The sequence below is a fragment of the Pteropus medius genome, unplaced genomic scaffold (assembly GCF_902729225.1).
Source record: "Pteropus medius unplaced genomic scaffold, Ma_sr-lr_union100, whole genome shotgun sequence".
Lineage (NCBI taxonomy): Eukaryota > Metazoa > Chordata > Mammalia > Chiroptera > Pteropodidae > Pteropus > Pteropus medius.
In genome coordinates, this window is record NW_024352149.1 from 3,948,898 (window position 1) to 3,968,910 (window position 20,013).

General features: G+C 36.4%; 1 protein-coding gene and 1 pseudogene across 9 annotated transcripts in view; one reads left to right on the plus strand and one right to left on the minus strand.

Moving 5' to 3' along the window:
* UTRN (utrophin) overlaps nucleotides 1–20,013 on the minus strand; it is a 446,059-nt gene that overhangs the window by 275,026 nt on the left and 151,020 nt on the right. For all 9 annotated transcript variants that reach the window (XM_039846978.1, XM_039846975.1, XM_039846976.1 and 6 more), the window contains 8 exons: nucleotides 15,599–15,769; nucleotides 13,572–13,751; nucleotides 9,708–9,842; nucleotides 8,003–8,152; nucleotides 6,895–7,056; nucleotides 6,314–6,442; nucleotides 5,452–5,625; nucleotides 3,620–3,775 (listed from right to left, as the gene is read on the minus strand). In XM_039846978.1, coding sequence (XP_039702912.1) covers nucleotides 3,620–3,775; nucleotides 5,452–5,625; nucleotides 6,314–6,442; nucleotides 6,895–7,056; nucleotides 8,003–8,152; nucleotides 9,708–9,842; nucleotides 13,572–13,751; nucleotides 15,599–15,769 — 1,257 coding nt within the window. The remainder of the gene's footprint in view (nucleotides 1–3,619; nucleotides 3,776–5,451; nucleotides 5,626–6,313; nucleotides 6,443–6,894; nucleotides 7,057–8,002; nucleotides 8,153–9,707; nucleotides 9,843–13,571; nucleotides 13,752–15,598; nucleotides 15,770–20,013) is intronic.
* LOC120589448 (uncharacterized) lies at nucleotides 17,604–17,718 on the plus strand (annotated as a pseudogene).

Here is a 20,013-nt window from a genome sequence, read left to right on the forward strand (position 1 = left end):
CTTTTATTATTATTTTGTTCTTACTTTTGTTGACAGAAAGCAAAATGAACTAACATTTAGTAGGCTTTTAATACAGCTTCCAGGTTGTGTTAAGGAATCGTACACGTTATGCAATAAAACCCACAGCAGCCTCTGTAATAGGCACTATCTTTTTCTATTTTACATGTACATATGTATAGACAATAACACTACCTAATCAGTAGAGTGATAGGTCATGCACAGGATGAAATTTTCTGATATGATATAAAATGACATGAAGATTGAATTTCCTTAATAAGTAACGTGATTACATTTTTTATGGTCCAATTTTATTTTTTCATGCCTCAAGGATTGATTATTATTAAATTCCTTCTTAAAAGTAAAATTTTTTTCTATGGTATTTAATTAAAATTCACTAATCAATTAATAGCACCTAAATGCAGACTTTAGAAGACCAACAAGTGAGTTATATTAAAAGATAGCATGTATTCAAATGATACTTATCTGACTTTGACATGCCCAGGCAGACAATCATCATAAAACTTAATGCTACCAAAGATTTGTATACACCAGAAAGAAAATACTTTACAGTTCAACTTACAATTTACACTCTTCTCAATCTAATCAATACATTTTAAGATGTACTGCATGTTAGATTAGGCAGCATCGAGTTATAAACCTTTTACCTAACCATTATCCCTTCTATCTCTTGGATATTCAACCATTGCCTCTCAGTAGGATCATTCTCATCAGGTATGAAATATACTCGTCTCCACTGCATACATGTAATGTATGCCACACACACACACACACACACACACACACACACACACTGCCTTTGGCCTTCTTTAAAAATTCCCTAAAGACCTTCCTCTCTCTTACCTTTCCCATACAAACATCCACGACCATTTTGTTATCTCCCGCACATACTTCAAGCCATGCCATTCTGGGCTCTACCTCCATCACTCCACAGAAATTCTTTGCTAAGTTCAATAATGACTCTAATGGCAACAGATCTAATGGAAAATTTTAAGTGGATGTCATATTTAACTTGATAATACTTAAACAGTTGCCTATACTCATTCTCAAAAATCCTCTAATCCTGGCTTCCCAGACCTGGTGCTCTCCTGATATGCTACCACCTCTTACTACTTACTGTAGTTTCATGTATGTATATTATAAGCAACATGATTTTTTTCATACTGTGATATACAATATGATATACAATGATATATATTCACAATTTTATTTTAAGGTATACAATGTGATAATTTTACGTATGCATACATAGTGAAACACCACAATCAAGTTAATTAACATGTCCATCATCTCATATAGTTACCTATTTAGTGGTGAGAACACTTAAAATCCACTCTCTTGCAGATTTCAAGTATACTATTATGGAAAACAGTATGGAGGTTCCTCAAAAAATTGAAAATAGAACTACCATTTAATCTAGCAATCCTACTGCTGGGTATCAATCCAAAGGAAATGGAACCCGTATCTCAAAGACATATCCGAACTTTCATGTTCACTGAAGCATTATTCACAATAGCCAAGGCATGGAAGCAACCTCAGTGTTCATTGATGGATGAATGGTAAAATGTGTGTGTGTATATACTTTAGTTTCTTTTGCAAGTTCATCTTCCCCAAATTTCTTACTGAATGATGTAATTCTTCAAGACTTGGTCCAGGCCTTTTTCTTTTCTCATTATGTCCTCTACCAGCCTAGATAATTGTACCATCACTGAAAATTTTACCACCTATATGCAGATGACTCATAAAATTTAGCCCAAATATATTCTCCAGACTTTTATAACTTCATGAATACATGATATATCCAATTAATTCCCTCACTGGTACTTAAAATGTCAACATGTCCAATACTTGCTTATGATTTCCCCATGTTTCTGCCTTTCCTTCCATCACCTTATCCCAGAGGTGGAGCCATGATATTCCACACAATCAAGCCAAAAACCCACCTAGACTCTCCCTCACCTGGACCCCCACATCTAATCCATCCAATCCCACTCATTTCACTTCCTAAATACACCTAAAATCAATCAGCTCACACCAGCTCCACCGTTCCGCCCCAGTCCAAGTCACCACAGTGTTTCACTAAGAGCATGACTATGACTTTCTAAGTGGTCTTCTCACATCCATTCCTGCCTCTCTCCAATTCATCCTTCTAACCGCAGTGAGTGAGCTTTAAAAAAAAAAAAAACATATCTGAGCACATCATCTCTCTGCTTAAACCTTGCAATAACTGCTTATCGCTCTTAGAACAGAGATTTAAATCTTTACCACAAACTCTAAGACACTGGTATGGCCTGGTCTCATCCATCTGCCCAACACCATATTCTCCACACTTTCTGTCTCTCCTTCAGCCCAACTAACGCATCATGCCGCCTCCTGCCACAGGAGCTTCACTTCACGCATGCCATTCCGTCAGCCTCGAAAGCTCCTCCACTGTTCCACCCCAGCGATGCTTACTCAGCCTTCAGAACTCGATTTACACACCACCTCCTCGGGGAAGCTTTCCTAACCCCAGACGGGGTCAATCCCCCTGTAACATACACACTTCCAGCACCACGTTCATTCCTTTGTAACACTTCAGACGGCATCTGACATTACTTTGTGTGACTATTTGACTGTTTTCTTCTTTCAGTACCCTACGTTGCACTAGGCAAAGAGATCATCTGTTTTTGCTCACCACTGTATCTCCACTGCCTTTAACTCCTGACGTATACTGAAGTTCCAACTGTGCTGAATGAGAAAATGACTTTAAAACTCCAGTAACAATTACAGAATTGGTAACCAGCAATACCATCCCCATCCATAAAGTGCCCAATGAATAAATATAATTATATGTCGCAAGTAACTTCAGCTCTTTAATACCAAAAAGAAACTCTAAGATATGTGTTCCAGTGGTACAATGTATCAAAAAGATATAAAATCAACAACTTGATCTTAGAGAAGTGAGGTCGAAATTGCCCAGGAAATGTATGGACTACTCATCCTTACTGATTTGAAAGTGATAACAACATTTCAGTTATTTTTCTCTGGGCTCTTGTAGAAACTTAGTTATTACTTAATAACCCAAGAAGCATCTAAAATATTATCTAACACAGCTTTTCAGTATTGCCAAGGCTTCTCTGGTTTCAAGGCAGAGACGCTCAATGAGAGAAGACATTAAGCCTGCTGGATGCAGTCGGTCACTCATAGTAAATGGCACAACAACGTCCCCAAGAATTCACTAAAATGTCCAATTTACAGATATTTCTTGAAAGGATTTTAAATCCTGTTAGATCAATGTGACCTTCCAGTTGTCTAGTATTTATTACAGTCCTGATGTTTTAACATTCTCGGTAGACTATTCCATTTAAATATCCAAGGACCAATAACTTGAGTTTCAACAGGGACTATAATTCTCAAAGTTTCCTTAGAATAGTTTCTTAAATGTCGGTAGTTGTTGACAATATAAAATGAATCTGGATTAAACATTAAAAAGAAATTTCGATACAACTAGTAATCATTGTAATATTAACATATGTATTTAAAGAAATATAATAAAAATTATTGAAATAACTAAAAACATATACTGCTAATGTCATAAAATTTAACAGGTTGCTGTCCTCACCTGGGCACCCAGGTCATTGTAGAGGACCTTCAGAGAAGTCAGCTGCTCATCCATCCCCTTGGGGTTGTCAGTTTGCTGTTTCTGGACAATGTGCCTTCCTGTTTTGATGACGGTCTCCACTTCAAGCTTTACTTCACTTAAAGTTTTATAGAGTTTCTTAAAAATAAAGCAAGACAAATATTACCCATCGTAATGAAAACCTGCTAACTGGAATGACTGCGGAGCACAGCTGATACAGATGGACAGCTACTGTGGAGATCAGAGGGCTTTATCTTCCTCAGATTTGGATTGGAAGGATGAGTAAAATGAAACAAGGTTATAATAATTTTTTTAAATCAGAAAAGAACATAAACAAATAGAAATTATACTTGTTTTTAAAAAAAACTCAGAGGCTTATTTTAAAAGTTTATGAAATTTTATAAACATTTTTCTTACATAAAATGGGAAAATATTAGGATAAAAATTGAATGTCTATCTTTTTTAAAATTACATTTTAAAAAATCCTAAATGCTATTACTAAAAAAAGCCAAAGCTAGCTTTATTTCTGGCTGTTGGAAGTTGGAAGTATTAACGTTTTCTTTCTTACAGTTCTCTGAAGTACCAAGTCTACCATCATCAGCACGTTATTTCTTATATAATGAAGAGATACATGACAACTCAATATATTAAGATGGATATAACTATAAGAAATCGGGGATATGCAAGTCAAATTCAGAGCTGTCCTCATCCCAGTTAACTAAAATCAAAAAAAGCTTTATTTTGTACAGGTTCTCATCTCCATTCATAGTGATCCTGACCTGAAACATCTATTGTGGCTCTGTCACATAATAAAAGACCACCGGACCAAGTTATACAAGGTCCCGGATGGTGCTTGCTTTGCTGACTGCTATACCTCAGTAAATAAATATTTTAATATATTCATGAGCACATGCATGCATGGGTACGCACACATATACATACAAAAATTTATCCTATTTGTTCATTCTTCTACCCATTCCAGCTTTTGAGTAATCAAATGGCCTTTGGTACATAACAGATACGTGGAGATTACAGTTTGGGAAAGCACAAAGAATTCATCCCAGACTTTTCTTGTCTTAACAAGTGTCATCTTTAACTTCTTCATAATCCTTCTCAAGCAGAACACTAATTCTAAGGTTGTGTATGCTTAGCCACATTATTTTTTAATGTCTATACAATTGGATTTTAAAGTTCAAGACTACAATAGTAATAAGGCCTTATAAATAATTTCTTCTTTCACATCGTAGGTTTCAGCTTTGATTTAAAAATAATTTTCCTAGAGAATGATTTTTTTTTTTTGCAATAATATTCGTGATAGCTATTCTAATTTCTTCTTTCATATTTTAGGCTTAAACTTTGTAAATTAAAATTTTAAATTTTACTTTCCTTTAGAATGATTTTTTACATCATAACATTTCTAACATCCATTCTAAGTATGGTTCCTTTGGCTAACTCAAATTTATCCTTTAAAAGATTAGTCACATTCTGCCAAAGCATGACTCTTTGTAACTTCACATTGTGATTAAGATGTGTTTTCTTTGTTTTTTAATCATGTCATATACTTGTCTATGCAATTTCCTTATCTGGTTACCCTGTAATTTTATTCTCTCCTAGCTATCTGTCCTATCTCTTCTAAATTCCTTGGAAGAAAGGACCACAATTCTTATTTTTTAACCTGTTTTTCATCATTGATCCCTATTCTTAGCACACTGCAGACAAATAATTACTGAACAAACCATGTATGCAAACACTAGATGAAGCCACGTTAACTGCTGGAAAACCCACTGGACACATTCACCAGTCAGTGGCCTCACCATGCACTTGTCCAGGTGGGTCTGGATGACATCAGGGTCCACGTCCTTCACGTTCAGAACATGAAGTTCTGCTTTCACACCATCCAGAACACGCTTGCAGTCAAGCATTCGCTGCTCGAAGTTAGCGGGCTTCTGGAAAAGCTGGAATTTTGTGGACACCTCTCGAAGTTTCCTCTGTTTGGAGAAATAAGAAAAAATAAGCAATTCAGAGCACAATAATACTCTCTCTGCAGATGGTATCAGTAAAACCCTGCTAAAAAGCTGTAAAATAAAACACCAATAAAAACATTCCTTAAAGGAACTCAGTGAGGTTACCTGATCACCTGAGGGTCATGAATTACTTGACATTCAATGTACTAACTAAAAAGCTAAGCTGCCTTTGCCGGAATTAAAACATCATGAATTTTCTCACTCGTTCAAAAAAATATAGTCCGAAACCTAGAACTCAAAATGCGCTTCATCGTGAGCCCAGAGTGAAAGTCAATCTCACACTCACCTTTAAGGGACTAAGAGGTGCTGCAGCCCATGCCCTCGGCCGGCCCAGTGTGGCCCAGCGTATCAGCCACACCAGAACCGACAGGGGCTCTGCACCAAGGGAAAAGATGATAGAAAGTTAACTTCTAAATCTAGCTTACTATCCCTTCTCAGCTCAACTATAAATATCAGATCCAGTGTTTTCCACCCATGCAATGATTTCTTTCTACTGCCCTGACCGGGATGCAAAGTGCCTTCCATTCACACTCCCATCCCACTGTTTGCATCATAAAGAAGACCAAGGTCATCCAAGTAAGCAGCTTCTCCTCATTTTCTTTTTGTGCCCAACACATTGAAAAAGAAAAAGGAAGCAGCTCTGCCTCTTCACCTGCAGCACATCCATCTGACTTCCTCCTCTGACAGTCCTGCCTTCTGGGGAAGGTGGAGGCTGAGAGCGTGTATTTCTTCTCAGCTCCTCTAGAGTGAGTTCGTGGGCTGAGATTTCTGCTTGGATTTTCTACGAAAGAGATGAGAAGGGAGAAAGAATGACTTTCTTTTTAAGTTCCATATAGACATACAATACATAAGAATATGCTGACCCCTATACGAGCTTTAAGTTTGCAGTACAGTATAATAATAACATGGTCCACCAGTATTGGATGCCTGTGTGCTGTGTACGAACTGCCTTTGCATTTGTCATTTCTAATGTTCACCCCTTATTTATAAAGAAGGAATTTTCCCAACTGCATAGCTAAGAACACTAAATAATTTTTAAATGGTGGCCATCTATCCAGGTCTCACATAAAGACCAAGAGAACCCCAAAACCCACATGCTGCCCCAGGATTAAGGTCACCTTTCTCACTGACTATTGGTTTGCGATGGGAGAAGGGGCTGGTTCTCTTGCAAGTGAGGAGGCATATAACAAATGCTCTTCTTACAACTCAATCACTACAAATCCACGGCAGTACCTGAGCTTCCTGTGGAACTTGGAAGGCATCTATCCTATCAGTCAAGTATGTTGTGAGCTGCTTGTCCAGCTCCCCTAAGCTCTCCTGCAAGACCTGAAGCATGTGATCAGTCTCCCGCAGGACCTGGAGTTGCTTTTCCAAAGAAATTTGCTTGCTCTCTGCCTACGTAGGGGAGAAAATTGAACCATTAGTCACTCAGTACAAATATAAACAGCCAAATATAAGAAAACCCATATGTCTGGCTACCAAGAAAAGAAATAGAAGCACTAGTTCAAGATATAGGCCCACAGTATAAAGAAATAGCAATGTTAACAGGTCCTTTTATATCTTGCGGTGAATTACTAATTTTTACTTCTCTCTATATACAATGACAATATATAAAAATGTTAAGATTTCCTAATTAATATATTAAACAGAATAAAAAAATTGTCATTTATTGTAAAATTAGGGTGTTTTTAAGAAATAGCAATAAACCTATCAATAAGAATATAAAATGTAACAAGACTGTGTATCGGCACTGTAAACATATAAATCTCTTTTTTCCAAAGTCTAAGACAAATTCTACAGATGCCCATGTATGCTGAACCACTATTTTCTGCACTTTTGAATTAAGTTTGTTTCTATTCATGAACTAAACATCAGGTTATTATTTAATACATATTCGAAAGCTTCTAATGTCTACCCAACCCTCCTGTAAAAGAACGATCTCCTTTTTCTCATTACTGACATGATCACGCATGTTGGGACGTATTCCAGATAAGTATCTAAAAGAGTCCAGAACTTTATAACAGCAGCTTACATCAAATTCTGATGACCCTAATATTTACTAGGATAATATGACTTATTATTCTTATATACAGCTATAATACGATCCTTGAAGGAAATTAAATAGTTCACAAGCAGAAACCATCTCAAAGATAGATTTTTTAACTCATCAAATTCTGCCTGCCTTGCAAGAGTTAAGTCTACTCTTCCCCGACTAGTATTTCAAAGCCCTTAACTACCCTCATTAATGTTGATTACCAACTTTTCCTTTTGGTAAGAGTTCTTGAGGTCAGCTCCCTATCACAAACACCTAACAAACACTCACACCTGTCCCAGTTCTCACCAGGTGACTCAGTTCTTCATATCGACTGTTGAAAGCCTCCAGTTTCTCACTGATGATATCATCCAGGATCCCCCCATCAATCAGAGTCTGGCCAAGTTCCCGAATCTGGGTACGATTATCCGCTGGATGTCGCAAAACAGATTCTAGAGACTGGATGGGGACAGGGGAAAAAAAATAATGCATTTACTGAGGCAAAATGTATCAAGGACCCTAAAAATGTCCATTTTTTAAAAAAAATAATTCCATTTTCTAGAAATCTACCAAAGGAACAAGATCAGATATGATTAATTCACAAAAATATCCATCATGGTATTAAAAAAAATACATAAAATTAAGAACTCAGCATGAATGATGATATGATACTGTAACTCCGTAAAATAATTTCAATAATTATTAATTATATGGGAAAATGTTCATGGTATGTTACAAAGTTTAAAAGCAGAAAACAATACCATACAAGCAGAATTATCTCAGACTGTTATTGATTATATTACTAGAAACAGACACTCATTTTTCTATAACATATACTAGGCACTGTTTCATGCACATACTTTATATATACATAAACCTAATCACAAGGCTAAATATTATTCCCATGTTACAGATGGGAAGACTGAAGTTGAGAAAGATTAAATAATTTGCCTATATATACAGTAAAAAGAACCAAGACTCCAATTTGGCTCCAAAGACCTTACGATTCCAAAACTTTTCATCTCGTTACTATAATATATTACCTTCTAGCATGTATATATTAAAAAATAATGTTTAAGAAGAAATTGTTTATCTTAGAGTTTGCTTTATACTTTTCTCCATTTTCCAAATTTCTAGAATGCACGTTTCAACTCTCATGTTAAGAAAATATGTATTTTTAAAATAAGCTTTCACATTTTTTTAATGCTCTCAATCTCTCACTCTGCTATATTATTTGAGAAGTGACATCTTTCCTCCAGCAGAGCATCTGGCTCCTGGAGTTTAGGTACATTTGTCTTATTTCTGATCTTCAATTCAGTCATCATCTTAATTACCACATCATGTGCCTACAATTTTAAAAGCATATCTACTCTGTTCCTCCCCTTTAAAAACAAAACAAACCAAAACAAACAAAAGCAAATCTATTCTCTTCACATTTTTATCTATTTAAGAAGCAGTTATTAAGTCATCATGTGCCACACGATGTGTTGATAACTAAGGAACAAAGAAAAACCAGGTACATTTCTTGGCTTTAAGGAGCTCAGATCCAGGCCTGGGGACAAGCTCCTAGGACAGGATCCTACATCTCTAATTCTGCCCTCCCCAACCTGTCCTCCAACTTTTCACATCTGAAGATAACGGAGGAGCCACTGCAAACACAGTCATTGCCACATCTAAGGAACGAAAATCACTTTATGAAGAAACAAGAGAGCAATTGTCCTAATAACATATCAAGGGAGTTTTATCCAGGGACTGGTAAAAACCAACTGGAAAAATCACTAGAGTGCTTTATAATGTCTAAAAGATACTAATTAGCAAACAACTAACCACCTCGAAGGCTAAGTTAGCGGGTCACCCAATAATCTAAATATGCATGATTGTGTAAATACTTCAGGCAATGGAAGACAATGAAAGCTACATTGAAAACTACTGAGGGAGCAAATGCCCTTGCTGGCATAAGGCATTATGTTCCTCATTTTAAAACTCATTCACCACAACAAGAAGAAATATCCACCTCCAGAGCTTCGTTGACAGCATCTGCCTTCTCAGGCAGGGCCTCTGTGCTCTTCATTCGCTCTTCCAGAGTGTTGAGCCAGGAAGTTTCTAGATCCAAATAGTGAAGCAGTTCAATCCAACAAGACCAGACCTCCTAAAGTAGGCAAGAAAAAAGTTAAATTGCATAAGGAGTCATTTAGAGATGCATGTATCTCTAGTGTTACTCATTCTCCCTGATCAATAACCATTTCATTTAGATATGAGTATATTTGAAGATTTAAAAACTAATGAAGTTGGAATTTTGAGTAAGTAAAATAAGATCAAATTCTTCAATAAATTACATTAGACCAAGTGGAGGAAGGTGGGGGCAAAGAGGAATGAGCTGCCTTACTCTTTATATGAAAATAAATTCCAAAGATCTACTTAAATGTCAAAAATAAAATTATATAATTGGTAGAAGAAACCAGGGGAGAAATATTATTTGTCTGTTTTCTAAATAGGAGGGTAAAAGTGCTCATAATTATAACACTTTTGAAAATTGTATAGGAACTTGGAATTGCCTAGAGTCCATCCTATTCCAACTCAGAACTAATGGATGTATACTCTTTCCAACTTTTTTCTAAATTTATATGAATGTATCTATATATGCAGAGACCCACATTTTACCCAAAATGGAGTTACACTATACTCACTGTATTAGCTGCAATCACTTATTCCCCATTCCTATGAGGAGTTTCAGGGGGTTGGGAGGAAAAATGAATTTATATTCCCCACTTTCTAGGAGAAGAATTATAGAAGGAAAAGCCCCTTCCCTATACAAAAGGAGCTTATTTGATGGATAAGTTTAGGAGAAAGAGTTCAGCACGGAGCCTCCTGGGTTGGTTCTCTTTCAGACCCCCCAAATGAGAGAAGGCCCATTCTAGCCTGCGATCTATATGAGGTATGCTAACCAGGCCAGGGTTCAGCAAATTTTGCTATAAAAGGCCAGATAGTAAATATTTTAAGTTTCACAAGCTACATCTGGTCTCTGCCACAGATTGTCCTTTGCTTATTTTGTATGTATTTTGTTTTGTGTTTACCAACTCTTTAGAAATTAAAATTATACAAACTATTTTTAGCTCACGGGCAATACAGAAAGAGACCACAAACCAGATTTGATCCTCAGGCTGTAATTTGCCAACCTGTGAATGAGACTAAAAGAGAAAAGACGCATCTGGTCACTCAAATTTCTAAGCGGGGAAAGCAGACCGAGAAATCGATTTGGCTGCAAGCAGAGCCCTATCTCATAGGCATAAAAGGATAGCTCTCAGAGAAGCAGTCGCAAGAAGCAGAACTGGTCCCTAATCAATCAATAGTCCCAGCTCCTGGAGTAAGGGGCCCTGACGACACATGTCTGGCTAGATTTCAGAACTAACTGTTACTAAATTTCAGAGTCACTATTACCACCAGTGACTGCCTTCCACTGCCCCAACTTTTCTGAATGGGAATTATTGCTGAAGTTTTCATATGCCTGTTTCATCAGTGTATGTTGGGTGCAAGGGGGGCAGGCAACTTATCTTTTTAGTGCCCAGGTCATCAGATCAAGAGGTGCCACACCCAAGCACCTACACCTGAAGAAACAGCTCCAAGGAGCCACATTTGCATCTGACACTGGATTTCAAGTTTGCTGCTGTGCTGGATTAAGACTTTGGGAGTCCATGGGAGAGTGTAAATGCATTTTGCAGGGGGAGAAATGTCACTAACTAATGACCAGAGAGTGAATGACAGTAGATTAATGGTGGCCACAAATTTTTCGCCACTACTCCCATTAAGTGGTGAAATTGATTTCTCTTTCTCTAGAATGTGGACTGGCCTTGTGACGTGCCTAGACCAAAAGAATGCTACTGAGCTGACGCTGTGCCCAACTGCAGACCTAGCCTCTAAGAGAACTGACAGCTCCTGATTTCTCCTTAAAGGCCAGCAGCCAGGTTGTAGAGAAGCTGTAAAACTGAGGCCACGTCGAAAAGAGACCCGGAGGATGACAGGCCACCATGAGTGTCCCTGCTAAGTTCCCAGTTGACTGCAGCTACCTAAGTGAGCTATTCATGGAGCAGAAGAGCCACCCAGCTGATCCAAATAGACCCACGGAATCATGAGAAATAACAAATGCTTGTTTTTATAAGCCACTATGTTTTGGTGAGGTTTGTTTCATAGCAATTGATAACTGAAACATAAGTGTATACATTAAAAATACGAAAACATGGTTGAGTAGAATATATACCAACTTCCAGATAATAATTACTTCGAGAGCGGGATCAAGAGATGATATGAGATAGAAAAGAAGGAAACAGGTTCTGTGATACTAATTTATCGTATTTTAAAAACAAGATCTGGAAAAATATGGTAAAAAATTAACATTAGTTATATCTGAAAGATCTGTATATAGGTGTTAGTAGTATTATCTCTACTCTTCTCTAAGTCTAAAATATTTCATGATTTAAAACATTTTAAAGGAGTCTAAAAGTTATAAGATAATAAAATTGGACTTTTCTGAAGAAAAGCTTTTTACTCTAATTTAGAAACTTGGGCTATTTCTGCCCAAGATCCCTTGGTAATCTCTGCTATAATTTTAAAAGAATTTCCATTTCATTTCCCATTTCAAAGATATCAAGGCCTCATCTTTTCTCTTTTATCTATATCATCTTTTTCTTGCATTTTTCCTTCTTTTCTCTCAAACTAATTCCAAAGTAATTCTAAAAGTCATTCTAAAAGTGATTCTCAAAGAATCACTTCCAAACCCTCGAAATATTTATTTCACTCCTCCCTCTCAAATTGTCACCTTTGGGCCATAAAGGCAGCTTGAAGAAATGACACAGAATACATCACGGTCTTTTGTTAGCTCGGGATAATTCAGGGACCCCATTCATGATGTAAACATATTACGAATTGTTATTTTGGCTATAAAGAAATTGGAAAAGAAAAAAGGGCAAAATCAAGGGTGGTTATGACGGAAAAGAAAATATGGATAAGACTGTAGTAAAGTTCAATTCCAAGATCATTCACCAAGAGTCAAAATCAGGCATGCATAATATAATATCTTATGGTTACATCGTTTTAATTTCTCAAATGATTAACCTCAGGTGTTTTCTGTTAGAGAATATATTAATATTAAAGAATGTGGTTTTGAGTTGTAGCTTTCTTATTAACTAGTCTCAATTATCCATATTTTTCTTAGCACAAAATAAATTCAGAACAAATAAGTAATGAGTGAATTAGTTTAAATATTATAGTTGCGGTTGTTTATTATTTTAGGATTTACCACAATACAATTATTTGTTTTAGGTTGAACTGAATTTAAATTAAATTTTTATAAATTAAAATGCTTCTTAATTTTTTGCAATAAGCTATAACAAAAGTCACATGAATATAAAAATCAACAAGCAAAAACTTAATTTTATTTAAAAAAAAAAAACCTCATGGCATCATCTACATCTTAAACCCAAGAGCCTGGACTCTAACGTCAGATGACTCTAACTTTAGACACTACTCTAAATAACTTCAATTCATCTCTCTGTACTAACCAGGCAAAGCAAAAGAGATGCTCACAGTATATTGTTTTAGAATTTTAGGACTGGAATTAACCCTAAAGACCATCTTTGATATGACAACCTTAATCTCACATTAAAAAAAAATGTCTAAAGATATTAAATGTCTTTCTCAAAAACCTTCCACTAATTAAAGGCAGATCTTGGTCTCCTAATTTTTTTGTTTCATTTTATCAACCTATTATCCAAGAACTACTTGTCCTTTATGATCCAGGATTTAAAAAGAAAACTGGAGGGTTTTTTTCCCATACACTACGGAATCTGAATTTCAGAAATGCATCGCTGAAAAAATACCATACCTCTAATGTGTGGCACTTCCCTCGAACTCTATTGCAAAGAAGTTGGTAGTTCTCCAGCACGACATTCAGCGCCGATGTCAACTCCTGGCCACCAGAGGGCGCTTTTGCAGCCAGTAACTTGATGTTGTCCTTGAGAATCTTCACTCTCACCTCCTTCTGCAACACATCCTCTTTCGCCCTCTGTTCCAAGAAAAGATGAACTTGAAAATTGTCTCCTTTTCTTGGTAAGCAATTTCTTTCCTTTTTTTTTTAAATAAACCAAAATGAAAATGTTTACACGATTCCAACTAATTTGAAACGCTATTTAGGTAATCACTGACGAGAGTGCTTTTGAAATAAAAATGCTAACTATAAAATCTTGCTCATGAGAGGTCCCAATGTACACAATCCCACACAAACATTTTCATTTAATAACAAGCAATGTTATCACCCAAGTTATCCTAAGTTATGCTTACTGACATGAAGTACTTTTAAAGTCTGGGCCCATGATTTTCAATTAATTTTAATTAACCACTAGAGGTCTGAGCATATTAGATGGAAATAAAGTTTCAAAAAAATTGAACTGCACTGTGGTAGAGGTATCCTTTAAAATTATTCAAACATATTTTTTTCTGCTGTAACATAGGTATATCTACCCTGCCAATAATTGACAGCTTTTCAAGGGTGATAAATTTATACTAGGAAGATGGGATCTAGAAATAGCTTCTTTCCTGACTCTCACTCCTTGCTTAGAATAAATAGTCTCACTTTCAGGAAAATCAACCAAAAACAGAGTTTCATTTTCTCTTTTAATTTTCTTTACTGCTAAATGGTTTTAAACTCCCCAGGTTAGATAAAATAATAAAGTGTAGTGGGTTTTTTTTAAATCCTAATGGTTGTTTGGAAGAAGAAAAATAAATAGAATGTTGCCCAATTAAGAGTTTTAATTTTATTCTTCTAAACTCTCATCTCTAGTGACTTGAAGAAACCACAAAACTACAAAAGACAGTAGTGTAAAGGAAAAGAAGAAATGAAATAAGATGGTTCTTACATGGTAGGCTATCTTTAAAATACCTTATTACTAAATAGTTTTAAAGCTTTCCGAAAAAGCTATACTAAAAAAGATGTTTCAATGAAAATATTACAACTACAGTAAAAATCCCTTATTATGTTTACTTTTACTCATATACAATAATGCATTGATGAAATATAATCCTTTTATAAAATAGCTGCACAGAGATTTTTTGCTTTAGTTATACTTTTAGACAAGTATAAACTTCAGCATAAAACATTAATGTGTTGCTCAATCTTATTTTTAAAATTAGCCCTTTATCCTATCTTCTTTGGCTTGAACACTAAAGGAGACTCGAAGCAGTCTTAGAAATTTAGGAATGATGCCCACTTCTTTTATTATATTTAAAAAAGAGAGCATTCAGTGCTATTGACACAGGAATATAAGTTCACTGGAAATACGTCCTGTGACCCCAACAGCATTCCTACTGCTACCCTTACCTGCTCTATCAAAATTTTTATAATCATGTGTGTCCCATGTACTAACTGGAAAAACTAACTGAAACTAACTGACGAATCAAGGATAAGCCCCAACCAAATTGGGAAGTCTCAGTTGTTCCTAACGAAATAATTCTTCCTGAAAGTTTTTAGAAATAGAGGTGATATTTGCACAACACTGTGAATGTGTCTGATGCCACTACTTTTTTGACTCGTTCTCTGTGGTTCCTCAAGGTTCTAATGAAATAAAACGTCTCAAGGGCCTTCATGGACTCAACTCATGGGTCAAGTTGAACAAATGGAGTCTGGACTTCCTTTCCCTACTAAAATCATAGCACCTACCCTTCCATGTTTTTTTTGTTTTTTTTAAGTTGGAATGCTACAATCAAAGATGAAATGTACAGCTGACCCTTGAACAACACAGGACTTTGGGGTGCTGTACATATCACGCTTTACAGCAAGATGATTGACCGTTGAATGGATTTTAAAGGGAGGAGGGGAGATAGGAAGCCTGTAGACACTGACTGTCTCAGCCGTACCTTCATTTCCTCCACGGCATTCTCAAGTTCTTCTGGTGACTTGTATTCGAAATCTTTCTCCAAGTATTCTTCCTCCGCCTGTGTCATCCATTCCTGCATCTCTGCCAAGTCTTTCTTCAGGTTTACCGCTTTTTCTTGACTTTCGGACAACCTATTTTTTTGAATAACAATCTAGAAAAGAAAAGCCATTTACCCAAATAAACAAATGTTAGTACAGTAAATGTCAAATTCTAGTTTCTAATAGCTAAAGACACGGTGGTAACTCACCACGAAGAGTCTTGTTTTAAAATTTAGATAAAAGCCTTTATATATTTTGTGCTAATAATGTAAAATATAAGCAATAATAAAAAATAATTATAAGTAGGATTCTATATCACATTTTGGATATTAATCTAATCTGGAAATATCTATTATAATTTTGAAAATGCATAACTTTTGACATAGTAATCCCAAATAAAGAAATCTAACCTAGAGAAGAGCATATAATTTGAAGAAATTTACTGTAGCATTGTTTATTATGGGGAAAAAAATCCTGAAAGGAACCAAAATATCCATTTTCTCCTTTTTAAAAGGATCCTCCATTAATATCACTTTTTTAGCCAGTATTACAGAATTGTTGGAGAAACTTCTTTAAGAAGAAAAAATATGTATCAATATGAATAAAGAATAGTAATAACTACATTCCTATCAACAGGTAACTCAAATGGAAAAGAATTAATTGTTCCAACCAAAAGATAGGGTGGCTGAATGGATAAGAAAACAAGACTCCTACATATGCTGCCTACAAGAGACTCACTTCAGACTCAAAGGAAGGGGATGGAAAAAGATATTGCATGATGGACCTAGAGGGTACTATGCTGAATGGAGTACATCAGATAGAGAAAGACAAATACCGCATGATTTCACATACATGTGGAATCTAAAGAACAACATAAACAACAACAACAACAACAGAAACAAAATCATAGATATAGAAAATATTTTGAGGGCTACTAGATGGGAGGGAATTGGGAGGATGGTGGAAAGGGTCAAAGGATTAAGTACAAATGAGTAGTTACAAAATAGTCATGGAGATATAAAGTGTAGCATAAGAAAAATAGTCAGCAATGTTGTAATAAATATGAAAGGGGAAAAGGGGTACGTGATATAGTGGGGTGATCACTTCGTGAGTTACATAGATCGCAAATCACTAAGCTATACAACTGAAACTAATATATTATTATATGCCAGCTATAACGGAAAAAAGAACTCTATGAATTGTAAATATGAGCAACTAATTGTCTATTATTTTCAATAAAGCTGTAAAAACATATTTCACCTTAGGGGTGGTATTAAAAATGTTCATAAAACACTGGTCTATGAAATCTTGCTTTTGATAATCTACTATACTTGGATATTCCACACAGACACATAAAAGTCACATTAGAAAATAGGAATTTTTCTGAATCTGGTTCAATAACTTAGTTAAATATTTTGGAGAAGGCTAAAATATTTTCAGAGAGATCCTCCCTCCAACAATAAACCGACTTCTACCACAGGAGAAGATATCGTCCCACAGAGATCACTCAATGCTTAGTTCACTACTCAATGACCCGCTCAAACTCAATCTCACAGTAGTGGTCACCCTGCCAGGGCTTGCTTGGCTACAAAGTAGATAGTGACCAAAAGCCAGTCTAGGAATACGATGGCTCTCACGAGAGTAAAGGACAATATTCAGTGACTTTCTTGTCCCTGCTCTTCAATCACGATTATAGTCATAAAAATAGACAGAAACCAAACAGAAGCTTTGATTTCACTGCCCCAGGTGGTGCTGTAGGAGCCTGCTGCCAGCAGTACACTCAGCCCTGGTTCTCAAGCCTGGACGGTCGGCGGTTTAACCTGGACAGCTTTTTAAAAATATACGTGTACGAATACATGGGACATGGTCCCATAGTGTAGTGGTTAGCACATCTGCTTTACACACAGAAGGTCCTGGGTTCGCGCCCCAGCGGAACCACGGTCCATGGTCTACGGCCATGCCACCCTGAACGAGCCCAATGTCTGATCTCGGAAGTTAAGCAGGGTTGGCCTGGTTAGTACTTGGTTGGGAGACCACCTAAGAAGACCAGGTGCTGTAGGCATAAATAATAATAATAATACAAAAATAAAAAATAAAAATATACATATACAAATACAGACATGTACACAAATTCCTTGGGCCTAACTTCCAGAAAATTCTCTTCACTAGTAGTTTCTAGACACTGGTTAGTTATATCGTTTTCATGGATCCATAGAGAAATGAGAAAAATAAAGAAACTATAGCAAACTTTCAAAAAAGCAAAGCTCAGTATTATACTTAATTATCCTTAAGTTATATACTAAATATTTTTTGGCATTAAAATGTTTTTCATTCATGATTTCATGGAAATAATAGCTGAGATAGACTGTTGGTTGATTGGGTTTTATATATCGTCCTTTCTTAGCAAAATAAAAATTTGGTAGCATTATGTTTGTCTGAAACTTCTTCAACCTTTTTACTACTCAATGAAATACAATAAACTGAAACAGCTCTAGATAATTAGAAAACACCTTTGCCTCCTTGCTGCAGACACTTAAAAATGTCCCATGCATTTATTCCCATACTCTGAATCAGTAATAATTCACGATTAATTCTATGGTGTTACATGTGTGTTACATACATACAGACAGACAGACAGACACATATTTTTATCTATGTCTGTCTGTCCATCTACCTATCACTTTCCTTGCTCCTCAGTTCCACTTCCAAACCATTTCCCCTATTTACTTCCTCAAACTCCCAATTCGAGCACATGTCATTAGATTACAGCATAGCACATTTAGAGAAATTTGAATTTGGCTCAATTATTAGATAATGTTATAAATACTTTCTGAAGTGTAATAATGGTATGGTGCTTTTTGTGGAAGCGTGTCTTCATTCAGATGAGAAGCATGCTAAAGTATTTGAGAGTTAAGTGTTATATTTTCAATTTTCTGTTGAAAGTACATTTTTAGCTAAAAAAAACAAACAGTATATATGTATGTATGTAAGGAGAGCAGGGTAGAGAGCAAGAAAACAAACACAGAAAAACAGTAACAACTGGCCAATTTCGGAATGGGTACAGGGCTGTTCCCTGTACCATTATTTCACCTTTTATTTAAGTTTAAATGTATTCAAAATAAGGTATTTAGGGGGGAACGATGAAAAGAAAATACTTAAAGATGAAAACGTATACTTTTCCTATATAAACATTAATCAAAAAACATTGCGTTAAGAGACAGGTACTATCTAGGGACTGTCTGACGTGTTCCTGCATTTCCCATTTTCTCCTCTCATTTTTCACCCCTTCCTCACTCACTGTGGCTGTATGTAACCTCACTATTGTTTTACTAACCAAATAGAAGCCATCAGAAGAGAACGACATCATATTCGCACTGGACCCATAATTGCCTCCCCTTCCATTACCACGGAGAAACCACCTGACTCGACTCTTTCACTTAGAGAGTGAAGCTCATCCCCTCTCACATAATCAGCACAGGCTCCACTTCAGAAATTATTTTCTCGCAATCTCTTCTGCATCATTATTTTCTCCTTCTAGGTGAAGCCTTTCTTTTTTGGTATGCAGATATCCTGTAATACCTCTTAATACCTAAAAACCATCTCATTGGATGCCCATGTCTCCTCACCCACCCCGTCTCTCTGCTTCCTTGAACAGAGAAGTTCCTTGCAGTGGATATACCTGTCCCAGTTTCTCATTTTCCATGCTCTGCTCAACATTCTCCACTGTGACTTTCTTCCCCGCTGCTCCACTGGAATCATTTTCTCAGGGCCTACGAAAGCCCCCATGTCATCAAATCTAAGGCTTGCTTCTCAGTTCCGGCTGGCCTCGGCAGTCCTCAGCCCCGGGCACTGAGAAAAAAGCTTTCTCCTCCTGGCCTCACCGTCTAACAAGGATCTCGAACTGAATCCTCCCAGAATGGAAATCATTTCACCTGCTGCCCCAAAAGCTTCTCCTCCTTGAGTCTTTACTATTTCAGTAAATAGAACCACAATTCACATAAAGTGAAAATTTTGAAAAATCCTACCCTGTCCTCAACTGTGCACTGTTTTCTTATATCACACATCCGATCCATTACTAGACTCTCGTCTCCACTTACAAACCTAACATTTCTCATGACCTCCACCACCATCTTCCTGGTCCAAGGAGCCATCCTCTCTCTCCAAGACTGCAATAACCTCTTAAGTAGATTCCTCATTTTCGTTCTTGCCTTCCAGAGCAAATTATCCAGATGGAATCCAGAGTGATCGTAAAAGATTTATCACATGTCACTTCCCTGCTCAAAACTCTCAAACTGCTTTCTGTGTGAAATTATACCTGAAATAAAGTCCAAAGCTGTTGCCTCCGAGGCCATATGCA